Raw genomic sequence first — 20108 nt, forward strand, 5'->3', positions numbered from 1 at the left:
AACCTCCCGGGAAATACAGGCTCTGAGAAGACATGAGTTTAAAACAGGAATGAGTCGCAGCCCTGCTCTGCTACAGAACTGGGTATTTAGCAGAGCTGTCTGAATTAACCTAGTGTTCTTGGAGGGTAGGAGAGGGTTTGAAGGAAGAGAAGACAGTGTTTGCTTATATCATTATCTAAGGTAGGGAGGAGAAATATTTTACCTTTTTTTCCTAAATGCTAAAACATGGTTACAAATCAAAAGTGAAAAGTACAACTAAAGCATATGTAATTTGCATTTAATTTCTGATTTAGAAGAGACGATTCAGTTTTAGCTTATTTCTTTTTGTTAGCCTCAAGGGTAGCACCATCTTAGGTAAATTATTATTTCTTTTACTTGGCATTCAGATAACAACCTCATTCCTCCCACCTATTACTAGAAAATAAAGATTAAAAAAAGAAAAGAAACCTTTGGGAGCAAATGATAAATTTTAACATCTGATTACTTGAGAGTACTGGCAAGAACCAGTTATTAGGTGTAGAAACAGAAGTAAATTTCTGAATAAAAGAATAATAACAATAATACTTATGTTCCAGGCACTGTTGTAACCAAAAAACATATATTAAGTAACTTAGTAGTCTCAGGGCCCTGCTGAGGGGGTATTACTTAGATCCCTATTGTATAGACATTGAGAAGTTAAGCAATTTAGCAAAATCACTGGGTTCAGGCTCCATTCTCAAAACTATTGTACATAACTGCAGTGAGTAAGGCAACTACTTGCAAATGTCTCTTTGATGGCAACTTTCCCCGTTGTATTGATAATGTTTCTAACAAGTGAGGTCCCCTTTGAGTAGGTAGTGTGCCACTGAGAGTCAAAATGAACCTTAAAAATTTATGAAAAGATTGTCACAGGCCATTATAGTTTTACTGATTACATAAGCTTACTGAGAATGCATGTACAGGTGAATATGGCTCTGAACCTCGAGAGCAGTGGTTCTCAACCTGTGGGTCGCATACAATGAAAATACATCCTGCATATCAGATATTTACATTACGATTCATAACAGTAACAAAATTACAGTTATGAAGTAGCAACAAAAATAATTTTATGGTTGGGGGTCAACACAACATGAGGAACTGTATTAAAGGGTCCCAGCATTAGGAAGGTTGAGAACCACTACTAGAGGAAATGTATTAGCTTTAATAAAGAAGTGCTACCCATCAATAGATCAGTCTTTTGCCATATAGCAAATTTGGCTTAAATAAATTCAGCATTAGTGGTCAGTTCACCATGTATAAAAATCTGAATTGCGTTGTGTGGGAAGGTGATGAGATGGAGGATGGGAAGTGGGGGAAAATAAAAACCCATAATGCTAACCAAGCCATTGTTCTAAAATAAGAAATGCCTTTTTGCTAAATCTGCCACTCAGATGGGGCATATTTTTGCAAAAAATCTACAGCTGGGTTGGGGTGAAGGTACCTTTTTATAATTCACTCAATTATAACATACTGATAAGTAGTTACATAGCAAAACTGGATTTTAAACTGACATTTCTGATGTTGATTCAACTAATTAAATAAAAAATGGGTATTACTATTATGTTATTCATGATGAAATAAAGCCTACTAAAGTTTAATTTTAGAAAATATTCCAATTTCTACACAGATCTACAAAAAGAGTGGAAATGTTTAACAATTACTTGAAGTACCAGAGAACTTTCTCAGGAGATACTTCATTTGTGGGTCTAACTTATGTTTCAGGGGCAATGTTAATCTAAATTGTTCAAGACGAGATTTGGCCAGCAGACACTGAGGGTAGGGGATACAGGTGTACAAGATTACTCTGCCTACAAATTGTTTCTATGATTACCAGGAATTTGGAGTTGCTAGAAATTTGGATTAGGTTTCCAATAGACCTGACAGGAGCTTGGGGATAAAGGACTAACTTTAAGGTGCATGAAATAGTAAATGTTCAAATGAACAAATGAATAAACCCTAATGTGGGGTTTGTGAAAACTTGGTTTGGATCAGAGGTAACCTTACTTGAAACTTTGTAATTTACAATCATCTTGGGGCTCTTGCAAAGCTCTTGCTATCTGTGTATAACAGTGGTATGACCTCAAGAAGTTCTGGATCTGTGTGAGTGTACAGCATTGTAGCAATCAAGTTGGCAGGGGGAAAATATTTGAAAATATATAGGGAATATTCAGAAAACATCTTCATAAATATAGCTATTCTAAAGACAAGCGTAGTAGACAGTTTTAAAGAGATGCGGTGTCCAAATAACAAAATCCCAAAGAGAATATATAAGAATGAGTACACAAATTGAAAATGATTAATAAATCTTCCAAGGTTTCCTATGATTTCAAGGAGTAAAATCCTATTAGTAATCACATCTATCTCATTGGGAAATTTAAATCAGATATGTCAGATGTAACATGTTGGTTCAAGAATAGAATATTAGAAATGGTTTTTAAAAATAAAAACTATTGAGAAGGGATCCTGCACGGCATGGTAAATACTTTATCTTTAATGGATCACAGAGATGATAATGATGGTTTCTTGTTTAGAATAATACTTTTCAAACAATTATTCTTTTGATGAATTAGGCAGTGGTATGAATAGGAAAGAAAACCTACAGTGAAAATAGGATTAATTTTAGACAGTGTTTTGTGGTTTTCAAGGGCCAGATCTGTTCTAAAGGCAAAAATAAGAGATTTAAACTACCTAACTTAGAAAGGGAAATTTAAAAATTGCTAGTTATAAGAAACTAAGAATGAATGGGAAGTTAGAATATATGAAGATGTAAAGATGCAGGACCTAATTTTTTTAAATAATAGAGAATGTAATCTTTTGAATAAACAGAGGTGAATAATTATGTTGCTGAGGTGACTGAAGTGTTTATCTGGAAAGTGAATCTTGGATGCCACCTACCTAAATATGATACACACGCCTGAATGCAGGGAAGATAGGACCCTGGGAAATAAGACAAGATTAAAGAAGGAGGTTAAAGACTATCTTCAGAGATATAATATGAAGAAATAAAATTTTAAAGTACTCCCCTCATCTAAGGTAAAAAATAGTGAGAGGAGAATAAAACGAGGAGTTTCTGACTTGGGGACTAGAAAATTAATATAGGAAATCAAGAAGATCACTGTGATGTCTCCACCGTGAAAGCCACTGAGTGGAAGAAAGAATATATATCCTGAAGGAAAAGATCACTGCCTGCACACACTTCAAATCATAAATTCAATGTCACTCTCTCCCAAAGTCATCATTAAAGTAACTTATCGGCTGTCACAAGAAATTTTATACTTTCCTCAATAACTTTAAGAAATATCTTTAAAAACTAAATATTGTAAACATAGATTTAAACAGATGATCAGTCAATATAAAGTATTATTTTCTTTAAATATAGTTCAAATTGATCCAGTCATCTGTATTTTATATATTCCAACTTGATAAAATTCTTGAGAAGGAACTAAAATGGCACAGCAATATTATATTGGTTAATGCAACTGACCTTAAAAATCAAGGTCATAAAATATGCATTTAGAAAGTTTTTGCTAAAAGTTACATACCTTACTATTTTTTATATAAATTTAGATCATGATGATAGTCAAAATAGTTTTACATATTTTATCCATCTTCACAGCAGGCAAACAAACAGTGCACCATTAAAATCATATTATCTCATGTTTTATTTAAACAACAATTATTCTATGGTTTCTATAATCATTACATGTAAGATACTTCTAATAATAAATCTTATTAATAAGGATAGCTTTTTTTCTAGGAGCATACCTATAAATTTTCTATACATGAGATTATTGTAAAATTAAAGAAAATATTTCACTATGGAAGCAAATTAGTTCCTAAACTTTGGAGGCATTTTTAAGTCATTTGTGTTCTGTAATTTCAAAGCTTGTCAAAAAGTTTGAGTATTCATATCTAAACACATTTTTACAAACTAACCATTAAAATTAAAAATTAAATGTTAAAAGAAGAATATTTGAGCAACATTATGTAAATCAATATACTACAACAAATAAAAATAAACTAATAATGAAACAAAATACAAGAAGGGATTTGTTTTATTTTAATTTATTTTCTTCATATTTGAAGGTATATTTGCACTCGCTGTTCTTATTTAAGCAAAAGAGATATAGAATACTCAATATTATCACTCGATGATAGTTACTATATCACTGCCAAGTAACGTATGAAAATCAGTTAAGGTTATATATAACATGGATCCCTGTAACAAATTCAACTTGGACACAACATATCCTAAATTATTTTATATTAATAGGATGCAATTTACTTGAGAAAAAGTAATTTCAGAGCAGGAGCATCTGAATCTTTCTTAATCATAAGCCATAACTGTGTTAAATTATTTGTTTCTAAGTAGCATTTAATGTGACAAAAAGCTGACAGAAACATGTTAGCCCAAACTAATAATCCTAGTTTGGTAAGAAAAAATAATAATGTGGATCATAAAAATAAGTTCTGAATATATGCATCAGAAATGTCTTTTTTAGGATGGAGACATTTTTGGAATAAACTTATACAATCACCACCTTCCCAGATAAAACTATATTGTATTCTAAATATTTTCTTGCACTGACTAGTGTATTCTAGCTCTCCACAAATAATGCATCTATGCATTTTTATTGTAGTCAATTTAATTCTAATCACTTGCACACATGCACTATATGAGAGAGTAAGAAAGAGAATATAAAATAAATCAACCATAAACAAAACGGTAGATTAAGTGAAGTTCATTTAAAAAAACACCTAAATTATGACCTAGAAACATTTTTACTGAAGCACACACATAAAATAATCATAACATATACATATATATATATACATACATACATACATATATATATACATATATATATATATATATATATATATATATATATATATATATATATATATATATAGATCTTTAAATATCCAATATTATCTGAATAAGGTTTTTAGATATTAAGATGTGATTTTTTTCCCCTCCAAATACACAGGTTGCCTTAAGTATGTATTAGACAGTATATTTTTACTTCCACAAAGACTATGAAAGTGCTCTATACCTGGGACAATGTGGAACTCTATGATGCTTAGCAGACTATATAGCCACATAATTGCTCATTTTCACTGCTTCCAACGAGGCCTGACAGCTCACCAGTTTATAGCAGTGGCGGATGACTAGAAAAAGAAAGTTCTTGTTTTCTAACTTCCTTTCAAAAAAGATTTCCTGAAAATTCAGGATGGAAAAAAAGGCTTATGAATAATGGAACACACTGCTACTACACTCAACCAGGTTTTATATCTTTGCAATATTCCTATCACATGGAGAAAGGTCCAGAAGTTACCAAAAAAAAAAAAAAAAGGCAATGCATTTAATAACTTCTTACAGTAACCACAACTATAATAAATATGAAAAATCATTTCTAATTACCTCTGTTGAGTGACGCTGAACTGTTTATATCTCCAGTAATGAAGGAAGACTCTGACTGCTTTCGGACTGTGTCATTCCACATTCTACGAATTCGGCTCTTGATGGGAGAAAAGGAAAAGGAAATGAACTCTCCAAGTAGTGAATTCTCACAAAAATCATTTTTCTTTCTTTCTTAATTATACGAGACCTTTATTTTTGGCATCTGGCAAATATACAACATCTATATGCTGGCAGTACAGTGGCATGAGAACATCCGAAAATAAATCAATGATAATAATTTGTTCTTATCCTATCTAATAAAAGAGTAATGTGCAAATTGACCTTCACTCCAACACACAAGATGGCCACCCCCATGTGGACACAAGATGGCCAGCAGGGGAGGGCAGTTGTGGGCAACCAGGCCTTAGGGGAGGGCAGTTAGGGGCAACCAGGCCTGCAGCTGAGGGCAGTTAGGGGCAACCAGGCCGGCAGGGGAGCAATTAGGCATTGATTAGGCTGGCAGGGGAGTGGTTAGGGGGCCATCAGGCAGGCAGGCAGGTGAGCGGTTGGGAGACAGCCTAAATGGGCAGTCAAACATCCCTCGAAAGTCCCAGATTGGAGAGGGTGCAGGCTGGGCTGAGGGACAACCCCCCCCCCCCCGTGCACAAATTTCATGCACCAGGCCTCTAGTTAACTATAATTCTAAGTGCCTATACACAAAACAATTATAACTGTGAAAAGGAATAAATTTAACATACTATACCAATTTAAACATGTTAAAAATATATAGAAATGTTCTTGACACAGTTAGAATTTAATAATTTTAGTTTCCAAGGCAAAACAAATTATTTTTATTGTAATTTTAATGGGAATAGGATATTTAAATATCTACTACATTGTCAGTTTTATTAACAAAATATTTAGTTCATGAATTAAAAATCTTGTAAGAAAGAGTTTGGTAAGAAACATAGAATATTATTAAGATTCTACTGAACTTAATTAACATTTCCATTTATTTGTAAGAGGACCAATGTAATTTTAAAGGTTACATACTATCCTGACGTTTCTTTTTTAAGAAAGAGATAAAGGAAGTTGATTTACCCTTATTCAGTGTTTCACAGTAGGAAGTTTTATAGAGAACTAAAAATTCTTACATCATTATTTATGTTCTGAAATGCAAAATTCTAAGTGTTGGATAATTCAATAAAGCAATGTGGTATTTTCCCATTTTGGGGATATTATTTTTCTGGTTTATTTATTTTGTTATTTTATTGAGTTAGAGATCAAAAGAGTATTAACAATCTTGGGAGGAGAAAACAAAATCTTTCAGAAGAATTTCCAGGGATGAAATAGCTATAAGCACTATTTATTACTACTGCCAGTGGTGAAACCAAGCTCACAAATGGGTTATGTCCCAAATATATTTTACTCCTTGAATAATGGGAGTACCTAATCTTAAAAATTGGTTTTGTGAATCTTGGGACATGTTTATTCTTCAGGAGTATTATCTATAATGTTATAAAGGTCAGCAAACACACACACACACACACACACACACATATACAGCAAAGCTAATTTTAATAAAAAGCATAATAAGAAAACTGGTGCAGGATTTGAGACCTTGATGACTTGAGAATATTTTTATTGGAAAATATTTCAAGGCTTCAAATTGAAATATTGAGAAGGAATATTAAGAACATTGGTTTAATTAATTAATTAAATAAATATTAAGTACTCTCTACTATATGCAAAATACTAACCTAGTAAGTACAAAGGGGAAAAGCAAACCCAAAATGTCTAATCATGTATCCACAAATCTCCATAGAAGCATTAATTACTACAGCTCAAAACTATAAACAACCCAATGACTATCAGTGGTAGGATAAATGAATAAATTATAGAATAATACACAGCAGTGAAGTAAAAAAAAAGAAATATAGCCTACTGCAGCAATGTAGATATCTGAGAAAAGAGATTTCATGTGAATCAGAATCAAACATATGCAAAACAAAATGTAATGTTAAATGTTAGGATAATTGTTATATTTGGAAGTGAATGATTGAGAAGGGTTCAAAGGGTTTCTAAGGTACTCCTAAGATGATATTATTCGACTGGGAAGGCATAAGTTTTGTAGACTTTTGTGACTATCTGTTATACTCCATAACTTTAAAAAAATTAGAATGTGCACATAATAAGGGCATATGTCCTTGTCTAGAAACACTGAGGATACGACACTGAAGTGACATCTTAACTGAGAATTGACAAAATTGTGATTTGTTAGGTGACTTCTAAATGAGCTGTCCCCATTATCTCATCTTCTCTTAGTCTCTTCTACCTGGGCTAGCCACACCTATTCTTCATCATTCCTTACCATGCCAAACAAGCCTCTGCTTTAGGACTTGGTAAACCTGTTTCTTCTGCCATATACAGGTATGGGTAGCTCCATCAATTTTAAGGCTTTGCTCAAAAATTTTCTCCTTCAAGAGACCTAACTCATGACTACCTTATTTAGAACTAGAGGCCCGATGCACGAAATTCATGCATGGGTAGGGTCCCTAGGCCTGGCCGGAGATCAAGGCTAATCTCTGGGGCAACTGGCAGGGCAATCGGGAGGCCCCTGCTGGCACCCGCATTGGCTGGCCTGGCCCACACCTGCTGCCACCAGTCACCTCCCTCTGCGGGGATCATGCCTAAACCAGCAGTTGGACATCCCTCTCCCAATCCAGGACACTGCATGCACCAGTGACCATACTTTTCATACAGGAGAAAGCATCTTGCTGTTGTATGGGCAGCTACATTTTTTTGCCTTGATTATAAAAATTAGTACATAACATGATCCTTCTGAGGCAGCAGTACCAGTTTCAGAAAAACTAAAGCAGAGAGAAGTTAAGTAATTGGCATTGTCACACAGTTATAAATGTCAGAATCAGGGCTGACCACAAAATGTGCAAGCCAGAGTCCATGCATGTCATCGCTGCATCATCCTGTTTTTTCAGTGTTAGAGTAGCGTTGCCAGGTTTTAATTTTTAAATCTAAGAGTTTGTTCCCAATATATAGGGTAGGAACCCTAGGCCTGGCCAGTGACCAGGGCCAATCTGTGGAGTGACCGACGGGCAGGGTTATCAGGAGGCCCCTGCTGGCACCTGCCTTGGCTGGCAGCTTGGCACCACATGCTCGCTGGCCCCACCCCCACCATCACTCCTGGTTTCCTCCCTTTGTTGGGTGACTGTTGGGTGGGGCAATCGCCCCCCCCCCCCTGTTGGCACCCACCTTGGCTGGTGGTCTGGTGCCACCTGCTGGCCAGTTCCGCCCCCTGATCACCACTGCCAGTCGCCTCTCTCTTGGGGGTCAGATGCTCAATGCAGGTGGGGGCATCTCATGCATTGAACATCTGCCCCCTGGTGGTCAGTGTGTGTCAAAGCAACTGGTCATTCCTCTGGTCATTCCACCGTTCAGTCAGTTTGTATGTTAGGGTTTTATTATATAGGATTGTATTCCAGGTACTCAACTCTACTATCACCTCCCATAGACTTTACCATTTACTATAATACTACACATTATAATAATGTACTTGTTTCTTATATTTAACTAGAGACCCCGTGCATGAAATTTGTGCATGGGTAGGGTCCCTAGTGGCTGCCAGCTGCCGGCTGGGGCCTTCCTTCCCTCCTCACCACCTCTGATCATCAGCGAACATCATAGCGAGCAATCGAACTCCCAGTTGGTTGAACTCCCAAGGGAAACTTTGCATATTAGGCTTTTATATATATATGTTCAACATCTAATGTCTAATATCTACATTATACAAGGGTGGGCAAAAGTATGTTTACAGTTGTGAGTGTGCAAAACAGTTTTTCTTATGTTACTATTAATTTATTGCATTATTTTCCATACAAATTAATCTACATTTGCCTACCATTGTATTGGAGGGACTACCAAAACAGAATTTTGGTTTTTTTGTTAACTGATGTATCACACAATTGAAATAATGCCTGGTACATGATAAATATTATATGTGGATATACAGAATGTATAGTTTATATAAATTCTCTCTGTGTTCTAGGCTATGCTATGAATTTTTCATGTATTCACTCCTTGAGACCTCAGAATTCCTTGAGGTAGGTAGTCTTTTATTCATTGGAAATCTAAGGTTCAGAGGTTAATTAGCATGTCCAATGTCACAGACCTAATAAGTGGAATAACCTGTATTTGAACTCAGTTATTTGGCTCCTGTTCTAGGAAATTAACAATTCACTCTACTATATAAAATAAGAGTTGAATAGGAACAGAAGAAAAGGGAAAAGCATTGCATGGCAGAGGAAAAAGTATATGGTATATGACATAAATCCAACACTTAAAGTTCATGGAACTTATGAAGCCTTAGAATATGGAGGTAAAAAAAGCAACTCACAGAAGACTACATATAGTAAGGTATTGCTTAAAAGAAAGATTTTACACACATATTTTAAAACTAGAGGCCCAGTGCACAAAAATTTGTGCACTCAGGGAGGGTCCCTCAGCTTGGCCTATGCCCTCTTGCAGTCTGGGACTCCTCGGAGGATGTCCATTTACTGGCTTAGGCCCATTCCCTGGGGGATAGGGCCCAGGTAGGCAGTCAGACATCCCTCTGGCAGACCGGCAGCCCTCGGGGGATGTCCACTTACCAGCAGGGAGCAGACCTAAGCTGCAGTTGGACATCCTTAGTGCTGCTGAGGAGGCGAGAGAGGCTCCTGCCACCACCGCTGTGCTTGCAGCAATCAGCCTGGCTTGTGGCTGAGCAGAGCTCCCCCTGTGGGAGTGCACTGACCACCAGGGGACAGCTCCTGAATTGAGCATCTGCCCCCTGGTGGTCAGTGTGTGTCATAGTGACCAGTCATTCCCAGTCGTCAATTTGCATATTATTAGGGTCAATTTGCATATTATCCTTTTATTATATAGGATAGAGGACTGGTGCACGGGTGGGGGCCAGCTGGTTTGCCCTGAAGGGTGTCCCAGATCAGGGTGGTGGTCCCGCTGGGGTGCCTGGCAAGCCTGGGTGAGGGGCTGATGGCTGTTTGCAGGCTGGCCAAGCCCCCCAGCGATGGAAGCTCCCAGCTTCTCCTTTTTTTCTTTCTTTTTTTTTGTTCTTAGACTTATTTATCTTCTATAATTGAAACTTTGTTGCCTTGAGTGGAGCTCAGAGCTGACCGCGGCAGGCGGGTAGCTTGGCTTCCTCCATCACTGGAGCAACCAAGCCTCCTGCTTTTTCCAGCTCTGTGGCTGCTGGCCGCCATCTTGGTTGGGTTAATTTGCATAAGGTCGTTCTGATTGGCTGGTGGGTGTGGCTTAAGGTGTAGCAAAGGTATGGTCAATTTGCATGTTTGTCTTTTATTAGTGTAGATATGTTTTTATTGAATTTAGAGAGAGAGATAGAAGGAGGGGGAGAGAGAGAAACATTGATCAGTTGCCTCCCATACACACTTGGCTGGGGAGACCCAACCCACAACCTGGGTATGTGTGCAAATCAGTAACCTTTTAATGGATGGGGCGACTCTCAACCAAGTGGGCCACATTGGCCAGGGATTAAAAGAAAAATTTTATTTTATTCTTTTAAAATATATTTTTATTGATTTCAGAGAGGAAGGGAGAGGGAGAGAGATATAGAAACATCAATGATGAGAGGGAATCATTGATTGGTTGCCTTCAGCACACTCCATACTGGGGATCCCAGGCATGTGCTCTTGACCGGAATCGAACCTGGGACCCTTCAGTCCACAAGCCAACACTCTATTCACTGAGCCAAACCGGCTAGGGCAAAAGAAAGATTTAAAAAAGGTATACTAAACAATATCTATTTTGGGGAGAGGAAAAACTATTAGAATAAGTCAAGGAAATGAAAAGCAAAAGTTAGAAGTTTTTCTCTGGTGAAATGGCATAAGGATTGATTAAGAAGAGGTCTCAAGAAGGGGCAAATATATGGGACATGTTCTATTTCCTAACTTGGATGTTGAGTTCACAAATGTTCATTTTATTACTATGCTTCACAATTTAATAAATGTTATATACATTTTTATGTGTCAAATCATATAATAAGTTATTAATTCACCTAAAAAGTCAATAAAATAAATAAAATATAAATGACAACAATTAAAAGAAGGTCAAAGTGGGAAGGACAACAGCTCAACCCATAGTTTTTACACACACGTGCACACACACGCGCGCGCGCACACACACACACTCTCTCACACCAAACCTAAATACATCTCAGTGAATACATGTTTATGTGATTATGGGTACTGCCAAACTTTTATTTATTTATTTTTAAATGTAAGAAGGAAAGAGAAATAGATACATCAATGATGAGAGATAATCATTGACTGGTTGCCTCCTGCATGCTCCACACTGGGGATTGAGCCTGCAACCCAGGCATGTGCCCTGACGGGGAATCAAATCATGACATTCTGGTTCATAGTTCAATACTCAACCACTGAGCCACACTGACAGGGCAGTATTGCCAAACTTTTAAAAGTGATTAGCCAGGGTGTAGATATAGGGGAGCAACTGGTGTGTAGTATTTTCACATTTTAGTCTTTTCAATGGATTTCCCTCCATTATCTACCTAGTATCCACATTATTTTTATTACATGTGGATGATATCCTGTCACTTACTTTTCTAAATCATCCCATTGGCTTTCTAAAGTAATCTGAATAAGATCTAAACTCACATGTGCTTACAAATACCCATGAGTCTGTCTTTACCCTTCTCCTTTGAATTCATCTCCCAATCACTTTGTCATTCACTTTAACCAATGGCATTCTTTCTATTCTGGAATTTCCAAGTTCTCCCCTACCTTATGGGCTTTGTATTAGATGTTCCAACATCTGGAATTCTTTCCCCCTGAGCTCCCTTCCTGTCATTCAGAATCTTGGCATACACATCATTTTCCAAAATAGTCTTCTTCAGCACTGAATCCAAGGAGCCACCTGGACATTAGGCATCTGTTGGTTTTTAGGCTTGTTAATAAATTTTCTCTCCTCCACTACTAGAATTGAAGCTTCCCAATCACAGGGGAAGTTATTTGTCATTTAACCATTTTTTATTACATGTGGATGTATCTCCAAAGCTTAGAAGATTGCTTGGCATTCTACAGGAGACACTCAATATTTCTCAATAATATATATATATATAATATATATATATATATTATATATTACTATATAATATATAATATATATATTATATATATATTACTATTTTAGAAGTTCTATGATGTGAAAAGGCATCCATACTCCTAAAACTTACCTTAACATCAGTATTTTAGATTTTGCTTATGAAAGGTCAGTTAATATAAAATATGTTTATTACTTTTACTTAAACATACTGGATTTAAGTAACTTTCATTTTATGTTGGGTCGGAGTGTCATTGTTAATTAGAATTAGTATTACATTAAGCATAGGAATATAATGCACGGTTTTTAGTCAAGATTAGAATTGTGATGTTAAAATTATAAAAGTGAAAGAATATGATACAACTTTAAAATACATATCTGTAATAATGACACTAATAAATGGTAGCTGCTCCAGTTTATTGAGCACACAAATTTGTTTTAAATATTTTGTATTCATTAGCTCAGTATTCCTAACAACATAAGAAATCAGTATTATTACCACTGCTTTACAGATGAAAAAACTGCGAGTTCAATGATATTAAGTAACTTGTGTCAGAGCAGATATATGGCAAGGATATACTGACACCATGATCTACCCAGCTACCGAGTTAACGATTATTCTATTGAGCTGCATTGCTCCATCTTATAGCTTAGAAGTATTCCTAAACACTGCACAACATTGTTGTAATATCATAAATGAAAGTCCCCAATAGCATGTTTTCTTAATGGCAAATTTCAATAAAACGACTACAGGATGATGGTTGGTGAGCTCAATTATATGAAAAGCCTGCAGGACCTAACCAAGCTGGATGATATACAGAAACTCAGCAATTTCAATTTAAAAGTTGTGGAAAAGATTACTACAAAAAGAGGAGGCAGGGACTATCAGGTTGACAATAAAAGCATATTATTACAAGGGACTTGTGCTGGAAGCATCATTAGGTGTGCCCCAACTCTTACGTGAGACTTCAGATTTCTAGCTGGAAAGTTTCTAGTTCTAAACTAAGATATCTCAGCCTACCTAGTTGCAACATCTGGTCCCCTAACTTGCAACCCTAATAAGGCATAGAAATAATATGACAAATCAAATTCAAATGACTAATAATTGTGTATTATATCTATATAATAAAAGCCTAAGTGACCATTACAGTGGAACGGCCAGAATGACCAGTTGCTATGATGTGCAATGACCACCAGGGGGCAGACGCTCAATGCAGGAGCTGCCCCCTGGTATTCAGTGTGCTTCCACAGGGGGAGCGCCGCTCAGACAGAAGCCAGGCTCATAGCTGGCGAGCACAGCAGAGGTGGCAGGAGCCTCTCCCGCCTCCACTGCAGGTGGGCGGAAGGAGCAAGGGGTCTTGGACTACGAGAGGGCGCAGGCCAGGCTGAGGGATCCCCCAAATGCACAAATTTCGTGCAATGGGCCTCCAGTGTAGGAATATTTCATGATCATAATATATGTTTAATTTAAGTGATAAGATAGTCTCATAGGTTAGAGAGTTATGTTAGTTCTAAAATTTTTAGTTTGAAATTTTAGATTGATATTAGATGTGTGGTTTTATTTGTAAGTTAAAAGAGGATTTCATTAGTTTGAAGAAAGTACTTATGAGAAAGTTCAAGTGCTAGTTAGGTGTGTACAACTGTACAGTGGATGTGTATGAGAGAATCAGATATATTAAATTTGTAAATGATATTTAATGGTTACAAGGGTAGCCCAGCTGCATGGCTCGGTGGTTGAGCATCAACCTATGAACCAGGAGGCTGAGGTTCAATTCCCTTTCAGAACACATACCCAGGTTGTGGGCTTAATCCCCACTGTGGGACATGCAGGAGGCAGCTGATCAATGATTCTCTCTCATCATTGATGTTTCTCTCTCTCTCTCCTTTCCCTTCCTCTTTGAAATCAATAAAAATATATTTGTAGGTTATAAGGATATTTTTCCTAAGTGTATGAATTAAATTGTTTAGGGAAATTTAATCTGCTAACTTTATAAACCAATTAAGTAATAATCAAAGAAAAAATGAAGTGATCTTTCTTAACATTATGTAAAATTACCAAATTTACAAATAATAATTAGATTTATAGGTTGGGCGAAAGAGTTAAGAAAATACTGTCTTTATCTATAACTTTATTTAAATTCAAGTCTTCAGAAACTTTTAATCAACAACACTGAAAACATGATAGTTTCTCCCACTGAATAATGCAATCTTAAAAATATTAGCCTGCTAGTCTGAACCCAAACCCAAGCATGACCCAGATAATGCTAGGTCTTTTATCTAACTGGCCATTCTAGTCTCTTGAAGTTGCTGAAATTTCTACATAATAACCATTAGACTAACACTGTGGCCTGGGACAAATGGTTGACAGGTTACCTAAAAGTCTGCAGTTTCCCTGGTGAGGGACAGTGCAGCTACTCTATCTAGTGTTGGGCTGATGGCAGTAGCATTTAGACTAGTTTAAACAACAAAGCTGTTACAGCATCCTTCCCTCCCCTGACAAGTTCTTCAAGTAATCTGCCAACAACACATTTTGAGTTATAACTGTTTTTACTAAGCATACCATTTAATAAGTAAATACTTTTAGTATGTGATAGAGAATTATTACATTGGCTTAAAGAAGCAATTAACTCAAGAATCACATATGTAAAATATGAATGTTTTTAGAATTTTGGTTGAAATGCCCAAATCCTTTCCCACCTCTGTACTCACTCCACTGAACCAATTTGAAACCATTAATTGTTACACAAACTTAGACCCTACATTTCATGATTTTATTGCAATTTTGGTTTCTTAAATTTTTGTCATAATCATGCCTGTTTGAGATACACTAAAAGGTGATGTGTTAAACACTTGGGATAGAAAATAGAGCTGATCAAGAAAGGGCGGCATTCCATAACAAAATATAGGTGAAAGGTATTTCATTTTAATTAATAAATATGGTTTACCTGTGAGCCTGTGGAGTAGCGTCCAGGAGTTCGAGAACCAGATGTTTTCCCTGAGCCAATGGAACTCTCTGTACTTTTGCCACTACAGCAATGTGTCCGCAGGCATTTCCCGTACTCTTTTCGTACCTAGCCAATTAAACAGTAACCTCTATTAGTAAGTCATTCATTTCAGCTAGGAACTATGGTATAAAATACATGAGTATTATTTTTAGATAACATAATTATTTCTTTGCCATATAGACACAAGAAAGTCTGTTCAGCATATTTTTACAATATAAAATAATGATATTCATACCATTTAACTTGAAATTTTGCTTAGAGACTTTTAAAACACACACTTCCAAACACACCATAACAATATACCTCTTAGATCAAAGAACCAAAATGTAAGACTCCTCTAGATGCTATTTTAGGCTCATAAATTTGATATGAAGTACCCTATTGGTGCAACTGGCTTTACCCAAAAGTCTAGCAAGGAACTTATATAGAGAGAAGTGGGGATGGAGAAAGGGAGGAAGAGAGTGAGAGAAAGAGAGCAGAGAGAGAAAGTGTTTAAAGAAAGCAAAAAGGAATGCATTAGGCTTAAGCATTTTTAAAATTTTTAAAAAATAAGTTCAAAGAGAGGCAGAGAGAGGGAGAGAGGGGTAGAAACATCAATGATGAGAGAGAATCATTGATTGGCTTCTTCCTGCACATCCCCTACTAGGGATCAAGCCTGAATTCCAGGCATGTGTCCTGACCAGGAATGGAACCCTCATGGGCCCACGTTCAACCATTGAGCCCTACTGGCCGGGCAAGCATTTCTTTTACATGTACTATATTTCTTTGGAGTTTATTTCTCCTAAAAGATCAAATTTGCAACTTCAGAATATAAGATTCAAAATATTTAAAATGCATTTTCTTGAAATAGTTCTATTCAATAATCACAGAGAAATATGGTTGCTTTTCTTTATAGCACTGATGATTAAATTCTTAATCCAGTTATAGTATAAAACACAGGAAAAAAGGAGAAAATATTTTTAAATGGATGTTTTCAAACAGTAAACTATTATATCAATTATTTGGAGGGAAAATTTTATCATGTTAAACATTTTTATTATTGCCTATTTAATCAAACATAACACACACAAATTAACAATAATTGCCCTAAATCATACCTCCACTACCAACATCAACAAAAATAATCCCAACCATGTGTCCATTAACTAAAACACATTCTGGGACATGTTATTGGTTGGCTATACATCCACAAATTTATATTCATTACGAAGTAACACGGTACATACGTTCTTCTTAGCTCTTTATATACTGACTTCACATGAGTTCATCTTTCCACAACTTGTGACAATGTAATATTTCAATCTAATTTTATTTCAAAGTAATTATAAATATATACTTTTTGAAGACTGTTATTTATAATAAAAAAAACAAAAAAGAAAGTGAATGATATATTAAAATTAGTCATAAAAACTAAAACATGATACCTTAATATTCTAAAGTTTTATTCTAGTACAGATTTAGCAAATTAGGGAAAGAATGAACTCAGCTTTGGTTGAAGAACTTACATGTATGGAATGACTATTTTGAGATAGGAACAAGAATATGGAGTCAGGTGAGTCAAAACATGGAGTGCCTGCTGTAACCAGGCAGCAGACCAAGAAAGACTTCTCAGAACAGAGTACTTCTGAGAAACTCTTCAAAAGATAGGTTGGGATTAGCCAGTTTAGAGGATTAGGTTGAAAGAAAGGATAGATAAAAGAGACAAAGGCATTCTAAGTGTTGAGGAGCATGTGAGCCAAACAGAGAGGCATGATATACTGATCTTTGAGGCCTTTCTCTGATATGAAATGCCAAATTACATATCTTTAATATACTTAAGATTGTATTGGTCTGTTTTCTAATCAATCTCTTCCATGCTACATTTATTATTAATAAAAAAATACTTATTTTGCTTCAGTTTTTACCAGCCAATTCATATTTTGTTGATTTATTAAAGGAATAAGCTTTTGCCCACATACATGTGTATCCTGGATATGTGTGAGTTTTGGGGAGGGTGGAATAAAAATGCTTCTAATTTTTAATCACTAATTGACAGGAACTGTACTAGGCCCCTCCCTAATAATGACTCAGGAAAATAATTATTACCTACATTTTACAGATAAATACACTGAAAATGTTAAGTAATAAAAGTAAACTGAAAGAATAAAAAGGTTAAGAAATGTGCCTTATGTGAAAAGAGTCAAAATTTCATGGGTGTTCTGTGATCAGAAAGTTTCAGGAGACCATATTTCTAACATTAATATATAACCAAAGAAGGCATTATATATTATTAATATTATTATTAAAGAAATCTAATAGGGTTATTCCTTCTCTGTACCTGGAAAAAAAATAAAGACAACTGTTTTAATTAGATTTGAGAGACCTTGAAATAATCTCTACACAAAGGCAAGCACTATCAATTACAGTTTATTAATGTGAACTGAATTTATGAAGCATCTCCATGAACCTAAAGTTTGATAATAACCTACATCCTACTGTTTCTTTTTTCCTAATATACTCAGTTCCTAATTTTTCTTTTTAGAAGAGAAAGTATTTTTTTAATGAAGTGATTTAAATCTAAACAAATATTTTTGGAGAGAGAGAGAGAGAGAGAGAGAGAGAGAGAGAGAGAGAGAGAAGAGAAGAGAAGAGAAGAGAAGAGAAGAGAAGAGAAGAGAAGAGAAGAGGAGAGGAGAGGAGAGGAGAGGAGAGGAGAGGAGAGGAGAGGAGAGGAGAGAAGAGAGAAGAGAAAAGAGAGAAGAGAGAGAAGAAAGAGAAACACTTCCCTTCTTATTACAAAAGCAGCAGTATTGTATAAGCCACAGGAATTCATCATGGACTATTTACATTTTCCAACAAAGGTTAAATGTTCTGAACTGATTATAGAGATAATCAGCATATCAGGATACCTAGTGATGCCAAGCCCCACATTTCGCTATATTACTTACTGGACCATGTCTGTGAAATATTTTTCTTTAAATTACAATAAAAGTTATTTGATAGTTCAATCATTTGCATTTTTTAATCTATTATTTCACATGATATTCCACCTTGCCCCAAGAAAATACGTTATTCTTTTAATGTGGGGTTGTTTTAGAATAAGAAGATGGGAAAGAGAATATGCCTTACCAATGGAGCATTTCTTTGGTACACTTAAATCAGAAATAAAATAATTCTGAAACTCTGAGATGTAAGACATAATTTAATGCATAACAAAAGAAAAGGTGATAACTTTAATGTCATCAGTGGAAACACTAGTGACACAATCATGCAATCCATACACAGAAAAAAATGACAACTCAGCATTTGATTTTTGTTAATGAGTTGAACCCTATTAAAAATAGCTCAAAAATGAAATAGTCCACATTTCTCTAATGAAAATGTATGAGTAACTACATTAGCAAGGGAATATTTTTGAAATTCAATCAGATGGCTTAAGAAAAACCTCCAAAAAGAATTATTATTTTTAAAATATCCATACTACCCAAAACCATCTATAAATTAAATGCAATCTCTCTCAAAATTCCAATGGTATTTTTAACAGAGACAGAAAAAATATCCTCAAATTTGTACAGATCCACAAAAGACCCTTAGTAGCCAAAACAAATTTGAGAAAGAACAAAGAAAGAGGCATCACACTTCCTGATTTGAAACTATAATATAAAGCTATATTAATACAGTATGGTATTATCATAAAAATAGACACATAGACCAACAGAATAGAGAGCCCAGAAATAAAGCTTTGCATATACAGTCAAATAGTAATTGACAAGGAACCCAAGAATTCTCAATAGGAAAAGGACAATCTCTTCACTTAAATGATGTTGGGAAAACCGGATAACCACATGCAGACAAATGAAATTGAATCCCTATCTTACACAACTCACCAAATTTAACTAACAATGGATTAAAGACAAATGTAAGGCCTGAAACCATAAAACTCATAGGAAAAAAAAAACAACACATGGGAATAGCCCTGGATATTGGTCTTAGTAAATATTTTATGGATAAGACAGCAAAAGCAAAAATTAATAAGTAGAACTACATCAAACTAAAATGCTTCTATCCAGCAAAAGAAACAATCAATAGCCCCGGCTGGGTAGCTGAGTTGGTTAGAGCATTGTCCCAATACATCCAAGTTGTGGGTTAGATCCCTGGTAAGGGCACACACAAGACTCAACCAATGAAGGCATAAATAAATAGAACAACAAATTGATGTTTCTCTCTTTCTCTCTCTCCCTGACTCCCTCTCTCTCCGTAAAAAAAAGAAACAATCAACAAAATAAAAAGGCAATCTACAGAATGAAAGAAAATATTTTCAAATCATATATCTGATAAGGGGTTAACATCCAAAGTATATAAAGAACTCATATAAATCATTAGCAATTAAAAAATGGACAGAGGTCACGGATAGTTATTGATCCTAAGAAGACATACAAATAGCCAGTATGAAAGATGCTCAACATCCCTAGTTAGGGAAATGCAAATTAAAACCACAATGAGACGTCACCTCACACTTGTTAGAATACTAAGCTTCTCAAAGATAGGGGATA

The 20108-nt window shown here is 35.5% G+C and overlaps 1 protein-coding gene across 2 annotated transcripts in view; it reads right to left on the reverse strand.

Moving 5' to 3' along the window:
* Positions 1-20108, reverse strand: part of ADGRL3 (adhesion G protein-coupled receptor L3) — a 771395-nt gene that overhangs the window by 19611 nt on the left and 731676 nt on the right. For both annotated transcript variants that reach the window (XM_081093223.1, XM_081093222.1), the window contains 2 exons: positions 15517-15642; positions 5444-5540 (listed from right to left, as the gene is read on the reverse strand). In XM_081093223.1, the coding sequence (XP_080949349.1) occupies positions 5444-5540; positions 15517-15642 (223 nt within the window). The remainder of the gene's footprint in view (positions 1-5443; positions 5541-15516; positions 15643-20108) is intronic.

The sequence above is a fragment of the Myotis nattereri genome (genome assembly GCF_964212035.1).
Source record: "Myotis nattereri genome assembly, chromosome: 1".
In the NCBI taxonomy this organism is placed as follows: Eukaryota; Metazoa; Chordata; class Mammalia; order Chiroptera; family Vespertilionidae; genus Myotis; species Myotis nattereri.